General features: G+C 44.1%; 1 protein-coding gene across 1 annotated transcript in view; it reads right to left on the bottom strand.

Annotated features, from left to right (window-relative positions):
* Nucleotides 1-17,773, bottom strand: part of ARL8A (ARF like GTPase 8A) — a 37,214-nt gene extending 19,441 nt beyond the window's left edge. Inside the window, exon 1 of the mRNA XM_079980060.1 lies at nucleotides 16,391-17,773. Within this exon, the coding sequence (XP_079836186.1) occupies nucleotides 16,391-16,513 (123 nt within the window). The 5' untranslated portion in view covers nucleotides 16,514-17,773. The remainder of the gene's footprint in view (nucleotides 1-16,390) is intronic.

Raw genomic sequence — 17,773 nt, 5'->3', positions numbered from 1 at the left:
TTTTGTGAAGAATGCACAAGTTTCAACCACAGGTGTTGCTGTGGTCTAAACCACAGAGCCTAGGGCTTGCCGATCAGAAGGTTGGTGGTTCAAATCCCCACAATGGCGTGAGCTCCCGTTGTTTGGTCCCAGCTCCTGCCCACCTAGCAGTTCGAAAGCACGTCAAAATGCAAATAGATAAATAGGTACCACCGGCAGGAAGGTAAATGGTGTTTCTGTATGCTGCTCTGGTTCGCCAAAAGCCGCTTAGTCATGCTGGCCACATGACCTGGAAAAAACTGTCGGTGGACAAACATCAGCTCCCTCGGCCTATAGAGCGAGATGAGCGCCACAACCCCAAAGTCGTCCATGGCTGGACCTAACAATCAGGGGTACCTTTACCTTTTATATTCTTTAGAGATGTTTTTGGTATATTCTACCGAAAGGTTTGGGACAACAAGCATCTTCATATCATGGTCAAAACATGTTGGACATCATCTACAAAATAGACCACTACTTTGGGTGTACTTTTATGATGTGTTTGATAGGTTTCCCTCAAACTTTACAATGTTACATCTATTTCTGCAAATAATACAGGTGAAGTGCTCTGATTCTGTATTAGTGTAGCTAATGGTCCCAATACTTCCTTCTTTCCCAATAGTTCCTCTTTATTTTTGCTTAAACATAGTGTTGTTGTTTTAAAATATGATTTTCTGAAGCTAGAAATAGTTTACACACATGAACCAAAGCTGAGAAAGTTAAGAGTTTAGAACTACAGTATATAGCATAAAAAGGGAGTGTGAATGTGCATGCTGAAATCAGTGAAGCAAACTGGGTTCCTAGCATTTTGTTATGTCTTCACAAAGCACAACAGACTTACTTTTTAAAAAAGTCACAAAGGAGCTTTAAAGCAAGCATGTGGACATGCCCTGAGGGGTAATCATGCAGCACTGAGTTCTCATGTGTTGAAGAAAACAAGGGAAAGTGATGACTGATCACAACAGCAAAAATAGTTGCATGCAAATAGTAAGGAAGCTCATGCTAAAAACATATGAAGCAGCCCCAAGATATTTTAGCTGAACAGGAATATGTAAAATAATGTGCTTATGTGCAATGTAGAGTGCCTCTCTTCCTGTGCCTACAGAGCAAACACACAGCCTATCTTCTTACATTCTTAAGAAGAAAACATTAGGCTTTTCAGAAATTAAGCAATAGGCCTGTCTATGCAAAACATGCACTATCACTGAACTACAGTCACACACCCTTATCATCTCCCTGCTGCCCCAATGTAGAAGCTCTGAAGTTCGCATAAACCAAAACGCCCCAACAAAGTTCATCAGCTGCCACCAACACACTTGCCCTTTTTCTATTGTAATCAGATTTTTCACAAAACTCACACATTAATACAAGACTGATTTTCTATATGAGATACATATTTTAGACATTTATTCCATGAAGTTTGTAAGTCTTTTTACCCCAAGGAAAATGGTTTCATCTAAGCCAGGGGTGGCCAACTCCCAAGAGACTGCGATCTACTCACAGTTAAAAACTGGGTTCAGGTCAAAGTTGTTGAGCTTTTTAAAGAGGAGCCAAAGTTTTTGAGCTTCTTTGGGGGGTGCCAGTGATCTGCCAGTGATCTACTGATAGATCATGATCTACCTGTTGGATGTGCCTGATCTAAGCAATCATCCCCCCTCTCACAAGCCCTCTAAACTTAGCCGTGTTGCATTCATATTGCTCTAATAGGTAGAGATATTGTTGTCTGCAGGAAATATCAAGCAGGCAACTATATCTAGTTTATTCAAGGATAGTAGTGATCTATCATGGCAACTTCAATGTGCACTAATCAAAGAGAGCTCACAAATTAAGAGAAGATGGAGCTTTGATTTCAAGTAAAATAGGAGGCATTAAAGTTGTGACAGTTTTGACCTCATATGGCCTGCAATGTGTCAGTCAGAATGAAACTGGGACTACAGTCTGATTTCAAGAGCATCCAAAGCTCATTAGTAAAGTGGCTACCCTAACTACGTTAGAACCCTCCTGCTGGTTCAGACGGAAGACCCATCTAGTCCAGCATTCTGTTTTTGCAGTTTGCAAGCATTGGGAAACCTACAAGCAGGGCATGAGCACGGCAGCACTTCCCTATATACTATCTCTGATATTGGAGACAATATATAGCCATCATGGCAAGCAAACATTGCTAGCTTTGTCCTCCATGTCCAATCCCTTTGAAAGCCATCCAAGTTGGTGGCCATCTATACACATTGCAGTAACCTATTCCAGTTTAACTATGCACTGTGTGATGGAGTAATCCATCTTGTCTGTCCTGAATCTCCCACCATTCAACTTTCTTGGATGACCACAGGTTCTAATCTTACAAGAGGGAGAGAGAGAAATTGCACGTAACTTTGGGGTAACAGTACACACACACAAAATCCTACAGCATAGTATAATCTAAAGTCGCAACATTCAGCATATCAGAACAGCATTCCAAGAGAGATACAAGCAGTTGTTGAGATTATTTCAGCCTTTGCCAGCACACACAACCTGATTTTGAGGGATCAAGATCAGAAATGGTGCCTGCCACAACCATAATGCAATGATCTCGTCCCTCGGCCTTTTCTCATTTATTCTGACCACAATCCTGTAAGGCAAGTCAGTATCATTTTCAATTTATAGGCGAGAAGCACAGTTCAGAGGTAGACTTGCCTCTCTGCAAGTCCATTTATAATCACCAAGTTGAATCCAAGCTTTCCAATCCAATATGTTAGCCCAGCGATTCTTAAATGGGATGCACTTTAGGCAATTCCCAAGACAACTACAAAAGCAGAGGGAATTGCTGGAAATCTTTCCAGAGTAATGAAAATGCACTCTCATCTGGATAAAGTTGCACTGCATATGAAGAGAATGCAAAAGTGGTGCTAGGTAACAAATAAGCATTGTTAAGTTTGCAAAAACCTGGTGTCACTGAGACAACTCTAGCTTTTGTGCTTTGTATGAATGTGAATGCCACAGTAAAGAACATACACGCCATTTGTCATGTCTGCAGGGCACATGCATTTCCAGCATGCTACTTGTCCATTTAAAATATGTACTCTAGAACAGAACCTAATAACCTTTTCTCCAAATCCCAAAATGAAGAGCAAGAATCAGCTCTAGGGTGTTTGTCTATCAAGTTGCCTTATTCCAAGTATTCCAACATGGAGCCTGTTAGTTGCAGTGTTTGAAACTCCCATTGTTATAGGGGCATTTTGTGACAGTTTGCCAGCAGTTTCTGAGCTCTGGGCATAGTACTGATCTTACGATTTCAGATTAAATCTGCCACTGCTAGAAGAAAAGGAGGAGCTTTTTCTGCCTCCCCACTTCCAGCCACTCTTTGAAGACTGGAGAAGAGAACCTCATAAGAATATTCGGAGGGGTGGGCAGGGGAAGTATGGCTTTGTTTTTTGAAATCTTCAGATGAGGACTAGACCATGTGAAAAATGATCATAAGATTCTAGCTGCAGAACTAACTAAAATGGTTACTGCAAAATATGCAGGAATGAAAGATAAAATAAAATGAACCAAGGAGAGAGGAGAGAAGTTGTGGGATATCTAACAGTATGTAAAATGTTTATTGTAAGATGGAAAACAAAAAAATTATTTTTTTTTAAAAAAAGATAAAAAGTATTCAGTACACTTGGGCTCCTATTCAAGCAGTGCTGTCAGGTAGGGTACACACATTTTTAAATTATTATTTTTTTGCAAATTTAATGAAGAAAAAAAGAATAAAATAAAATTTTTAAAAATGTATATAAATAATACAGAGACAAAAAAACCCCATTGGTTTGCAGTCTGAATACAGTAGCCATCAGTACATTCATCTTAAGTTAATCATGTAAGTTAATATAAAGCTCTCCAAATGTCCGCACAAAATTGATGTCTATATGAAATATGTTCAGTTGTAGTTATATGTATGATTTAGTTGAGATTCCTGCAACACAGGGAGTTGGACTGGACGACCCTTAGGGTTCCTTCCAATTCTACAAGTCTGTTATTCTAGCCATCCACAGAACATTGTGTTGAGGGTATTCATCCTTCTAGGCTCTAGTATAGGTCTCTTTTGTTGCCCTCATGTAAATCCCCATACTACATCTCAATGATTTTGTCAATATAAAATGCAAACACATTTTGAAGCAGTAGAGCTCTGCTTGCTCCTCCCTGATATCTTACGCTTAGGGTAGTCCCACTCCAATACCCACAAGCTGAGGTTGCAAGGGGAGCCCCTATGCATGGGCTCATGCCCCAGTTCTGCAAATATCTGTTGCCCCCAGTACGCAGCTCTCCAAGGGAGTTTACATTTTGGACTGGCTAGCCAGCCAGGTTTAGAGTCTCCCGGGAAATGCAGTCTAGACAGAGCACATGGTTATAGCTGAAAATTGAAGCAGTGCAGCAAGAAAAAAGCGGCTGACACCAAATAGCTACTGTCTAATGAGACACAGATTTTCACCAAAGGGCCAATAAATTGTCTCCTATAAAATCTATTCCGTGTATTTTCAGGACCCTGCTTCTGTTCAAGCATCTACTATTGCCATCTACAAGGACAGTGATTATGACTGCATCCTATTACGGCAACAGGAAAGCATGCACATAAACAAGGGCAGCCTTCAAGGGCTCGGCAGGTGACAGGAACCTCTAGTATTTGCTACATTTGCAATAGGGCAGGAACATGCCAGATGTTATCCTTAAAAGTGAACTGTTTATATCTTTGTAGGCCTATATAATCCATCTACACCAGCCTTCCCCAATCTGGTGCCCGCACGATGTTTTGGCTTACAACTCTGATCACTTGTCTTGATAGTTGGGAGTTCCAATAGTTTGGAGAAATGTGGATCTAGGCTATTATTAATTATTTAATTTATGAACTGCTTCCCATGAAGCACTCAGAAGTGATTCACAATATGGTGACATACATAAACATATAGAAAAACAGTTAAAACAATGGCCTATATAAGAACAATAAAAAACAACTATAAGTATAAAAACAATTTGACACAACAGGACATACATCAAATCAAATCAATTTCAAGACAGATAGTAGTTGAGATAAAGATTAGAAGGCTTGTTGAATGAGACCACTTGCCCTCAACAGGACTGTCAAATGAAGGCTTTGATGGGTTGCAGCAAATTCTCATCTAGAAATTTCTCGATTTACGCATATTCAGTTCCCAGGAGCTTCATCCAGCCTTGGTAGGCTAGAAGTTTACAGTGCTGGAAAAATACTTGTACAGGAGGCAACCATTTCGCATGGGGGTTCCGTTATCGGCCCCCGAGTGCTTCCTGCCCCGTTCCACCCAGCCCTGGTTCTGCCCTAATTTTGCCTTCTTTCTGTGTCCAAAAGGACCTGTTTGTCGGTAATTGCACATCCATTGGATGCACCTAAAATGGTCACTACTTGTAACAGTATGACACTTGGAGGGGGGGGGAGAGGGGATTAGCAGACAATACTAGATTTTAGGTGCAATTCATGCCCAAGCCTGAATCAATTTCCTTGGCAGCAATGATTTCTGAGTCCTGTATGTTAAGGGATTTGCTTTTTTTATGTTTGCAAATGTGGACACACACACACCCCTATCTGATTTGTGTCAGTCTGCTGTCAATAACCTTCTGCTAAAATTACAAATATATTTTGCTGGAAGTATCCAGTATTTTGGACACATGTCAAAGGTGATAGGATCCTTGAAATGCTGTTATTAGGAGAACCTTGATTCTCCTAATCATATTGGGGGTGGGTGGGTGGAGAACCAAAATCTCAGGTCACAGCAGACAGCTTTATGATGGACATACACAGTTAGCATCCTAAACAGATCTCCTTCTGATAGTTGATAATGTAAATCACAAGAAACAAATATGATTTTCCTTGAGAGAAGATGAAAATAACACTGAAATGTAACAGAACCAACAATGAGCACCCAATCTGCTATGGTAACGCAGCTGCTTTGATCTATCATAACTGCAGAAAACTGTGAGCCAAGGACAAGCTTGAGAGAGAGGGCCTTACGCAGAAAGCGCTGCTCTGTAACTCACTGCAGGATGGGGAGGGAGGAAGGACTGCAGATAACTGAAAGTGTCTTCTGTATCTACTCAAATGCAAAAAAAGGGAAAAGAACTCAAATCTTCAGATACAACTCTATCAAAACTTATGGGAATAGGAACAAGTGATTATATGAAGGCATATTGCTGCCAGCATTAAAGCAGATGTGCTGCTAAACACACACACACACACACACACACACACACACACACACACTCAGACTGTACTCACTTACTTGACCTACATTTTAAGATATCTACACACTGGTGCATGGAGTGAGCTAGAAACTGTTATGTGTGAGTTGCTGATTTCTTTGATGTTTATCTCTATGTTTCATGACTGTACAGCAGCACAGATTTGTTTGTTAATAAGCAAGGATTACAATAGCAGAGTAGGTAAAAAAAATGGGGTGTGGGTTCTATAGCTCATAATTAGGAAATGGTTCAACAGCATGATTTGATATTTAACAGTGTATAGGAAAAATAGGTTTGAGGGCAGCCCATGCTGAATTTGGAGTAGAAATGGTAAGAAATTGCTTATTCGAAGTGAGTTCATTTAGTAAGAGACTTTGGCAAGCTGGTAAGTGGTGTGCATTTTCTTTGTTTGAACTGTGTCTTTTGGGAAGCTGTTTGTTGTGTTAAAAAAGGTAAAGGTAAAGGTACCCCTGCCCGTACAGGCCAGTCTTGACAGACTCTGGGGTTGTGCGCCCATCTCACTCAAGAGGCCGGGGGCCAGCACTGTCCGGAGACACTTCCGGGTCACGTGACCAGCGTGACATCGCTGCTCTGGCGAGCCAGAGCCGCACACGGAAACGCCGTTTACCTTCCCGCTGGTAAGCGGTCCCTATTTATCTACTTGCACCCGGAGGTGCTTTCGAACTGCTAGGTTGGCAGGCGCTGGGACCGAGCAGCGGGAGCGCACCCCACCGCAGAGATTCGAACCGCCGACCTTTCGATCGGCAAGTCCTAGGCGCTGAGGCTTTAACCCACAGCGCCACCTGCGTCCTGTTTGTTGTGTTAGGTCAAGGCAAAGGTCTACTTGGTATCTGCCATTATTCATGAGTTGTGTAACATGTTTGCAGTTTTTATTAAAAAGGGCATTTTGGTGGCCAATATTACTCAATGCAGTTTCGTAAGTGTGCGATCCCCACCCACCCACCCCCAATATGAACCTGATATAGAGAAGGTTCCGTGGGGGGGGGGGCTGTTGAATGGAGTGCCGGGTGAAATGTGAGAGAGTCAGAGACGCTGATTTGAAAATGACAGTGTGTGGTTGTGTGAAACAGAAAAGAATGGGGGTGGAGGGAAGAGATCAAAGTACTCACAAACCAGGCTTCAGCCTAGAAGTGCTTAAAGTTCAGTTAAGTGGTTAGGTGTGAAAAGAGATGGGCAGAAGAGATCACAGGAAATGTGTAAAAACTGAGAGGCATTGAGGGAAGGTGGAAACATTTCTGGGGTGCACAATGACTGGATTACTGATAGACAACTTGGAAAGGCATAGGACATCTTCAGAATACAGTCATACCTCCGGCTGAAGTAGCTTCGGGGTAAGTATTTTCGGGTTGCGCGCTGCGGCGACCCGGAAGTAACGGAGGACGTTACTTCTGGGTTTCGCTGCTCGCGCGTGCGCAGACGATCAAAATAATGTCATGCGCATACGCAGAAGCGGCGAATTGCAACCCGCACAGACGTGGGTTGCGTTCGTTTCTGGATGCGAACGGGGCTCCGGAACGGATCCCGTTCGCATCCAGAGGTACAGAGGTACTACTGTAAAGGGGCAGGAGATTTAGGGGCCACCTGTGTGGTTCTATATGTGCTTTACCTGCTGAATTTCCACTTTTTATATTAAACCTTTAAAAGCTAGGTTTGTCGACTAACTGGAAAATTCATGGCAGGGATTTTAACAAAAAACCAATGAATAAAAATAAGCCGGGGTAATTGTAGGCCACGAGAACCAACAAATCTCCCTGCTAATGTCACCCAAAGAGCTGGCTATTACAGGTTGAGAAGCAGCAGCCAGTAAAAGTTGGCAACCCCATGAGACAAGCAGCAGCCTCATCAGGGAAAAAACTGGTAATCCTTATTTCTAAACTCTTAATCCTTTTAAAATATGAACTAGTTGTTACAGGTAGAGAAGGAGCTGTAGCCACCAAAAGTTGGCAATCCCATTGAAGATAGGAGCCACAGGAGAACCTTCAGAAAAAAGGGGGAGATATTTAGGGGCCAACTTTACAGCTCTGTGTGTGCTTTATATACCAAGTTTCCTCCTTTCTTATTGCAGGTTTTAAAGGCTATGCATGTGAATATGGCCATTTTCTGTTGAGGGATACATTCAACATTCTCCCTTCCCCAAAAGACGGCACATGTTCTCTGAAATAATGTGATGCTTCTCTGGGAATCATTCTCCCTCTGATGGATAGAAACACTCTGGGGGAAACCAGGCAACTCCACTCCCACAGCAGTTTCATGAGGTTGTGCATGTGTGAAAGCTATGTTGAGGTTTGTTTCGTTTGGGTACAGCAGGCTCTAAAATCTCTGCTGGTTTTGTCAACAATTCTTTGCTATTCAGTTTATGTGAATATTTAGCAATATAACATAAGAGTGTTGCAAGCAACTAAGAGCAGCTAAACTCTCCACCCCTCCTCCAGCACTACTTCTCCTCCCACTGCCACCTGCTCCCTATGGTCTCTCACCCTGCTTTTGATTTTTCCTTGCTGGACTATCATCACAAGTCTTCAGACTCCAAGACAGTGTAGGCAGCCCAGAAAGGCATGTGGCATGTTTTTTTTTAACACTGAGAATATCTGCACCACTCTTTTCTAGGATACAAAGGGCAAACCCACACAACTTACCCACGTGGCTTCCCCCCTTACACAAGAAAATAGCATCATGAGACTGCTCTCCCTGCACAGCACTCCTCCTCTGGGATGGAATCTCTAGTAATAGAAGGAGGGGCACATTTTCTGCCATTCACCTGAAGGCACCAGCAAGAATCTGTGGCAAGATAGTTCAGGCAAGGAAACAGTCATGGCTTGCATAATAATGTCAAAATCATTCCGTACTACATATCTGGGAAGGTTTACAAAGTAAAGCACACTAGAGTCACTTCCAATTTTCTTCAAAACTGTGACCAAATCTAAGTGATACAGAATATTTCCCCTTCAACTCTCTGCAAAAAAACAACAACTATCCGGTTCCTTCCTTCAGGATACTATATCAAAGTTGCACATACAGGAATATCATGCTCTATCATGGAAGGAATTTCCAGAAGTCCATTTCATTTTTTAAAACCCCAATTTTCTAATCTTCTCACCTTTTACAATTTGCCAAGCAGCATGCCTTAATGACAACCCTGTGTGTGTTTACCTCTCTCCCTTTAGATGAGATCTTACACTATATATTCCTACTTTCCAAGCGACACATTCTAGCCTTAATATGAGTTCTAGAACATAATTGAGTTAAGAAGATCCACAGATTAACTGCAAGCTTCCAACAACAGGCAAATGTTTTATCTAGCACAATCATATTTGAGAGATACAGTTTCCTCAAATGTTTTTTGGAGCGTTACTATTATTATTATTAAAAACTTTTAAAACTGGTAACATGTTAACGAAGGAAATAAAACTAACAATAAAAAGTCAAAAACATTTCCCATGAAATTTGGCATTTGTCTGCAGGGCAATTACTCTCCATCTGGCCAACTGCCCCTTTCAGAGGGTGCAGACAAGGAGGTTGAAGTTGTCCTTAAGACAGGGCTGTGTTGTCTATTAACACAGTGTAGGGCAGTTGCGCTGCCACCCCCACATTGTGAATCCAGAACACAGGCTAATGGATAGCCTAGCAGACAGCAGCAGCGAGAGGACGGACATGTAGCAAAAGGTGAGAGGCACAACTGGTGGGTAGTCAGCCACCGCCTCAACAGTTATTTGAAAAGACTGTTTTGGGTCTTTCCATCAAACGACAGAAGAACAGATGGGATGTGTGTCTCTTTCTACTGCAGATTTTGCTCCCCATGGTTCCAAATACAAGAATGGAATCAGACTGTTCTCCCAGTGAACTCAGAATAGCATACATGGCACAAGGGGGAGGGTGAAATTATCCCACTTTAGCTTCACCCCCGCAATTGTGTGAGGTAGATTAGGATGAAGGAATAGGATTGGACCATCAACTGAGCAGGAATCTGAAACCAATTTTCAGATTTCCCCCACTTCAAAGGCCAACACATTTTATAGCAGGAATGGGGAGCCAGTGGCCATTCAGATGTTGTTGGGCTAACTAGCTTACTAGCTGGAGGGTCATGGACACCAGTTCTGGGTTACAGCCTGCCTAGCATATACAGCCAACCTCTTAAAACTGCTTTTCAACAGGGCAAGTTTGTACCCTTATTCCTCTTTGCTTCACTCTGGCTTCAGGTCTACCAGAATGAATCCTGCAATAACGATGAAGTCTGGTAAGAACTGCCAGATTTGGAAGTCATGGAACTCAAAACAAAGGTAGGCCACCAAGCTAGGCTGCACCAATCCACTTCTTTCTGTTGTCCTTTGACCCCCCTTGCATATATTGAAAGTTGCACATCAATCATGCTCTGTTATTCCGCAAGTCCCTTGCCATGCAGCACACCAACAACAGCAGTTAAGTTAGATAACCCCGCTAATCCTTCCAACAGAGTGCCCTCCTCTATTTCATCTGTCATATGTTGTCCTCTAACAGCTATGACCCCTAACTCCTTGTCTCTTCCACTTCCTCTTATTTACTACACAACATTCCTTTATCATTCTTTGGGTTTTTTGCCAGTGTGAGAGCCAGTATAGCATACTAGGTTAGACGGCTAGAGAAAGAAGACTCAAGACCTATGGCTCTCAGTTTAACTTACCTCACAGGGTTGTTGTGAAGCTGAAAAGCAAATCTATGCTGCCTTGAGCTCCCAGGAGGATAGCGATTATATAAATGTGATTGAAAAAATAAAATAAATGCTGTAATCCTACACACATTATACAGAAACAACCTGATGACAGTGATCAGTGCCCACCTTTCCCCAGCAAACTCCACACATCTTGCATGAAACCATTAACAATATATCGGGTGAAGCTTCTGACAAGGCCTATATGGCGGCTTCACTTTCAGAGTGTCGGGTTCCTGCCCAGCCCCAGGTCAAAATGCCTGCACCAAGTCAGAGGAGGGATTTCTTTTCTTTCTTTCTTTTACATTTGTACAATCAGGTGTGTTTTTGTGCTGTGATTACACAAAAGATTAGGCTGAAATGTTACCTTTTTTCACCCTCTGAAAGTAGTTATTTATTAGACATTTGCCCAGCCTGCTTTCCTGGAAGACTCTGGACAAGTAAGGAACAAACAGAATGACACCAGACACTAAAACAGCAAAACCTGACTTACTGAGAAGAGAAGCTTTCATCTGTTGTCTATCTCAGAACTGGTTTGTTTACATATTTTTAAAGAGACAGGGTAACCTTATCATACCTGTCTAAAGTACCATCTAGCTATATTACAAGAAGCACCTAATAAATCCTTTTATTGAAGTGCACAAAATGTTCTACTGTTCACATTTTTTAAAAATTCAACAACACTCTGTAATGACTGCTTCAGGCATGGCATTACACCACAGAAAATATTACCCTCAGCAAGTAATGTGTTTTCAATTACGTTGCCATATAATACAATACATTCTCACAAGTGACCTCCCTCCTTCCAAAAGTGCTTATGTGGATGATCTGATGCAGCCTTATTTTCTACTTCACACAAGCACTTGCAGAGCAACCATGTATATTTAAAGGAGCTTTATGTAGCCATGAGACATTCCTAAAGCCATACAGAACCACAGTTAACACACTGATGAAGTCTTTTAGGAAGGACATAACATGTCCAAGGACACTGTCTCTTTCTCAAGATGGCAGCTTTACTTGAGATGGCTGCAACAGGATAGAAGTGTACCACTGCTAACACGACCAGTCCATTCAGACTACTAACATCAACAACTGAGTGTCATTGTTTCTGTCAAATACAATGAAATAAACCTCTCATCTTCTAGAATTGTTGGCTGCGTGCACCCCATACATTTAAAGCACATGATTTCACCCCCAAAATCCTAGGAACTGTACCATGTTGAGGGTGCTGAGAACTGTAGCTCTGTCGGCAGTGCACCAGTTCAAGATTCTTGGAGCTCTAAATGTATGGTGTGTCCGCAGCCACTATGTAATGAGGAAATTCATTCATAAAAGACCTCTAATATTGATTCCCAACTGAGGAAGGGCACTCAAAAAAGAAAAATAGCTTCATATGTGCTATCCATAAGAGCTATGTCAGTAAACCCTACAACAATCCTGTAAGGAAGACCAGTTTTATTCACATATTACAGGAGGGGGTGGGGAGACCGAGGCAGTGAGTTGGAGACATGTCTAAGGCAACCTACTTAGCACATTCCTTGCTTGATGAGTGGCTTAAGATTCACAGTCTTCAGCACAGCAGTGTTGCATCACTCCAAGGGCATGAGATTTCACAACATGTGAACAGAGCAATCATCAAGCAATCCCTGTTCTGCAGTGCTTACTACGCATCAGCTGTCAATAAACATCTTGAAACAGGATCTTTTTACGGCTGCTAATCATTTATTTAGCCATGCTGAACAGTATATGCTAGGTGCTGTATGGGACACAAAAAGAAAGGCCCTGCATTAGCCAGATAAAAATGGGGGAAATAGTTGGGAAAGAAAGATACTGCATAGAGGTTTCTACAGGCAAAAGAAACAGCATGGTAAAAGACTGGAGTGGGAGAGAGAGACAAAGGCAGCTGAGAATAAATGAGCTTGTATACTCCAGGACGACTCTTTAAGTCTGACACAAAAGTAGGGCTGAAGAGAGTGGTAGGCCTCTCACTGTGCTGACTGCTTGCTTACTCATCTCTCTCTCCCACCTTCAACTTAAAAAGGCTCCAGCTGTAACCGGAGACTGGTGAAGATTTCCTCAGCATATGCTCTGTTCTGTCTTAGCAGTGGGCAGAAGGTAGGTTGGGATCTACTGATAGATCTATGAATGATTTGGGGTAGATCAGCAAGGAATCTGACTCTCCAATTGTTTAGCAACACAGAGACCTTTTTTCTTCTAAATTAGAGTGAAAAGATGAAGAAAGCTGGCGCAAGGTGGAGAAACAGGAATGGACCTTTGTGTGATAGGCCCGTAAGCTCAGTAAGTTCTGCTACTGAAAACAAAAATTCCAAGGGTATGTTTCCACCCACCCACTATAATGTACCTGGCTCTTGTCAGTAGATCTGAGAGTTCTGCTTAAACAGAGAAGATCCCACAAGCCTGAGGTCTACCTGCCCCTGCTCTATATCATCCTGAACACTGAAATCAGCAGTCACTGCAAAACAATTTTGCACAAGGTGATTCACCCACTGTATTGTAACACAACGGTTATGCTATGGTAGTATGCTGGCTGCTTGGGATATAGGAGGACCAGGATCAACCTAGTGATGTAGGAGATCTTAAATTGGGGGGGGGAGAGATAAAATGTCCTTATTTTTGACACCTCCCCACCCATCCCATCTACCTTTGCCTTTTTTAACCTTTTGAGGCCAGCTGACACCATGGGGAAATGTAGTTTCCATGGTTCCTGTAATCCAGGAGTGAGGAACCTTTTTCAGTTAAAGGGCCCCATTCCCTTCTAGACAACTTTCCAGGGGTCACATGCCAGTGGTGGGCAGGGTCAAAGGGTAGAGCAATGAATATAAACTTTTCCTTACTAAGTTGGTTAGTTTCTACACATACCCTCAGAGCCTTTCTCTATCTTCCAGCCAGGCAATCAAGAGGCATTATCAGAATTCAAGAACACTTTCCAGCCAGGCAAAAAACACTCAAGGAAGGGGTGAAGCAGCAGAAAAAGGGGTGTTGTTTGGGCTGAGTCCCAAGGGCATGAGAAACCAGAAGCAGCCTGCTGGATCACTCTAGTGGCCCATCTAGTCCAGCATCCTGTTCTCACAGCGCCCAACCAGATGCCTATGGGAACCCCTAAAACAGAACCTGAGCACAACAGCACTCTACCCACTTGTGATTCTCAGTAACTGGCATTCAGAGTCGACACTAGAGAGGTTTGCAGGGCTGCATTCGATTCCCTCCTGTAATCCCTAGACAATGCTGGAAGGACATAAAGAACTACATTTTAATAGTTCTTCATGCCCCTGAAACCTGACACAGCATGTTGCAGCAGCTACATCCTAATTGGGGGTTTCCATGCACATCCTCCCAGCTTCAGGACTGGGAGGCCTCTGGGCATCATCAGGAGTGACCATCTGTTATGAAAATAAGTTATCTTTCTCAAATCAAAACAATTTGGCTTGGAGAAGGCATATCCATTTCTGGTTCAATTCACAATTCGTTGTTGTGGGGATAAAACAATGTAACGATCTGTTTATCTATCCTAAGGTCTGGGCACAGAATAATTTTAAAAAAAGAATATGAGTATACTAAAAAAATAAAGGTGAAAGGTCCAGATTTCAAATCAAGGATCAGTTTAAACCTTGAGAAATCACATGCCAGTTCCATGGCTCTGTCCAGAAAGCACTGCTGAATCAGTGGTCAATGATAACGCATCTCTTCTGGAGCAAACACATCAGACAGGACTCACTATTTAGGATATTATCCGGTTTGCATTGTCATGTCTTCGCCATTCAAAATTCAGGAGTACATAAATGAGAGGCTAGGAATCAACATCTGCAGACCCTCCACAGGGGTTACAAAAGATTATGAGACAGACATATTAAAAAGTTTAGATTATATTCAAATTCATACTGAACCACAAAGTTTAATTTAGATGCACTGAAGCCAAATGTCTCTTGATGTGCTTGGGTTCCAGAATTACCTACAATAAATCACCTACAGTAATGTAAACACATTCTTTTTAAGAGCACATATGGAGTTGGGGAGAATGGTGGGATTTCTTCTGAGAAATGAAAGCTAGCAGGCAATAAACTCAAACATGCCCCCCATTAGTGTATTATAAAGCTAGAATGAAGTGGAACAGAGACTCAAACATGACAAAAGGATTCCAGGATTTGTGACAGACTGATGGAAAGAAGGGAGAGGCAGTAGGCTATGGTAACCTTCATCACTGCCATCCACTTTCCTGTACAGGCAAAAATGCTTAGTATTCAGAGACAGTGTCGCGTGATTCTGAGCAGAACCATGCTGCAATCCTCTTTCCAGGAAGAGCAAAAGATGGAAGAACTCCAGTTCCGCAAACTCACCTAGAACAATGCCCCTCACTAAATCCAATAGCACAGACTCACAGTTCTGCCAATTCCATTCAAGGCCCTGGGACAGAAGGCTCAAGATAGCTTATCAATATTCCCCACAGCTAATACTCCCCATTCCATGTGCTATCTAATGTCTTCCCTCTACCCCCCCCCCCTTTCATTAAATGCACACTTTGAAGCCATTACTGCAGAATGCATGTGGGAGGGGGAGAGAAAGTCGTGGCTTTCCATTTGGGAAATTCTCCACAAACTGAAATCTTGCTGCTTTCCTAAGATGGTTTCTTAAGACTGTGCAATGAGACGCTCTCACAGAAAACCATATCGCAATTTTAAATTTCCTTTAAAAATTAAACAAAACAACCACGCAGAGAAACCCTGCTAATTGCCATATTGATCAGGAAAGATGGGAGATGAAATTACCATCCATCACAGGAGATGGAACGGCGTCCCTTCGTCTCACCAGGGACCCAGCCTGTTCATAGCCATCTCGAGCGTAGATTCTCCGCTCAGAAAACCCCCCCGCCAGGCTCCCACCACCGCCCCGAAAGGGATTCAAAAGCCTCACGAGACAGACGCTCCAATTCGAATGCACACGGGTGCATAAATCCGGATCGATTATTATTATTATTATTATTGGATCCAAGACGACCTGCCTCTTCCTCCTCATCGCCAGCAGCAAGTAACGGAGCCAAGAGGACACGCACTGCGAACGGCGAGAGGGGCGCGGGGGGGGGGGAGTGTGTAATCTGAGAGGCATTGCCCGCATTGCATACACCGTCGCTCCCTCTCCCCGCCCCATTTAAACAGGGGAGAAAAGGAGGACAGGAGGAAAAGCCCTTTCTGCGCAAAGGGTAGCTGAGAAACGAAGGCTGCTAGTAATGTCCCCCCCGGCCCACCCCGCCCGGAGAGGGGTGGGGTGGAGACAGGCCACCCTTCCCAATGCACATGATCTGGGGAGGGGCGTCCTCCTGCCTCGGGAAGGGAGGCCTCCATCCTGCCCGGGCGGCCCTACTAGGAAGCGGGGACGGGGAGAGGCCCTTGCCGGGAGCGCCCCTGCCCTGGCTGGCCCCCTTACCGCGATCACATTGACGAAGGTGGTCTTGCCCGAGTACTGCAGCCCCACCAAGGTGAGCTCCATCTCCTCCTTCCAGAAGAGCGCCCGGAACCAGTCCAGCAGCTTGGTGAAGAGCGCCAGCATCCTGCTCCTTTCTCTGCTCTCCGACCTCGCAGCAGCGCAGCCAGGCCCGGCGCCTCTTTATTGTCCCCCGGAACGAGCCGGCCTTGCCGCTGCCGTCGCCGCCGCCGCGCTCTGCCTCGGGGCTCCGCTCGGCTCGCAGACGCGCACACGCTCGGCTCCGGCCGCTCAGCTGCTCCTGGGTGGGGTCACGCAGCGACAGAGCCGGGCGGAGAGGCGGCTCTCGACTGCCTCGGCCGCGGGACCCGGCAGCGGCCTCTGCAGGCCGGGAGGACTCGGCGCAGGCGAGGCCTAGCAGGGGACGCTTGAGGCTGCGATTCTAGTCACTCGGTTTCCCGCGAGTAAGCCCCACTGAACGCAGCGGGGCGGACTTCGTGGTGGTCTCTCCTCCTGAGGCGAGGTTCCCAGGTTGCCATTAAAGCGGGGCTTCCCGGCTGCCCTGGTGGGGGTGGGGGGGGAACACCCCGAGGCCCCTACCGGATAAAAAGCCAGAAAGGCAAAACAGGTTTTCTGAAAGACAAGCTTGCCGCCACCTGCTCAGTCTTCTTATTGTTCCCGGAAAGATAAGGCGCTGTCAAGTCCCGCAGGCCTTCCCTCCTAATGCGCACTCAGACCTTGCCATCACTCGGTGTGAGCTTGCTTCAAGGGGCAACAAACACTGCGTCAGAATCTTTCCCAGAATCCTTTATGATTCCTTTGGAGGCAGGGGCGAGGCCAGGATTGGACAGGCTGGGATGTAAATGGAGGGGTTTCAGTGGGTTTGCTCCCAAGTGTGACTTAAGTTTGGATCCAATCTATAAGAAGTCTAAAGAGGGATGGCAGCTTTGACTCCAGTTCTTGTTTTGACATATGCCTTTGGGGAAAAACTGGATCAGTTGGCATGATCCAAATCTTACATTTGTAGATGGAGCTGGGCTGGGCTGAGAAGATGTGTCTGGGGAAAGCAGGTCAGGGGAAGGAAGAGTGGACGATAGAAGCAAAGAAATGCCTTCCATCTTACTGAGTACAATTAGGTCAAATTTACGGATCAGTAGCAAACTGGAGGTGGGAATTTCCTGAACTAGAAATCATTTTTATTTTTATTTTTTTGTATTCCTCTAATAGTTCCTAATTTCCCATCCATTATGCATAGACTCTGTGCCCCGCCTTCCCACTCTTATGTGGGAAGGTGGAAAATGCAGGTGGTGCCTTTCCTTTTTTTATATTCACTGGGCCCATCACCTCCTGGCAAATAGAAGGGGAAGAAATGGAGGCAGTGAAATA

This window comes from Podarcis cretensis (genome assembly GCF_951804945.1).
Source record: "Podarcis cretensis genome assembly, chromosome: 6".
Lineage (NCBI taxonomy): Eukaryota > Metazoa > Chordata > Lepidosauria > Squamata > Lacertidae > Podarcis > Podarcis cretensis.
This window is presented reverse-complemented; position numbering and strand designations above follow the sequence as displayed.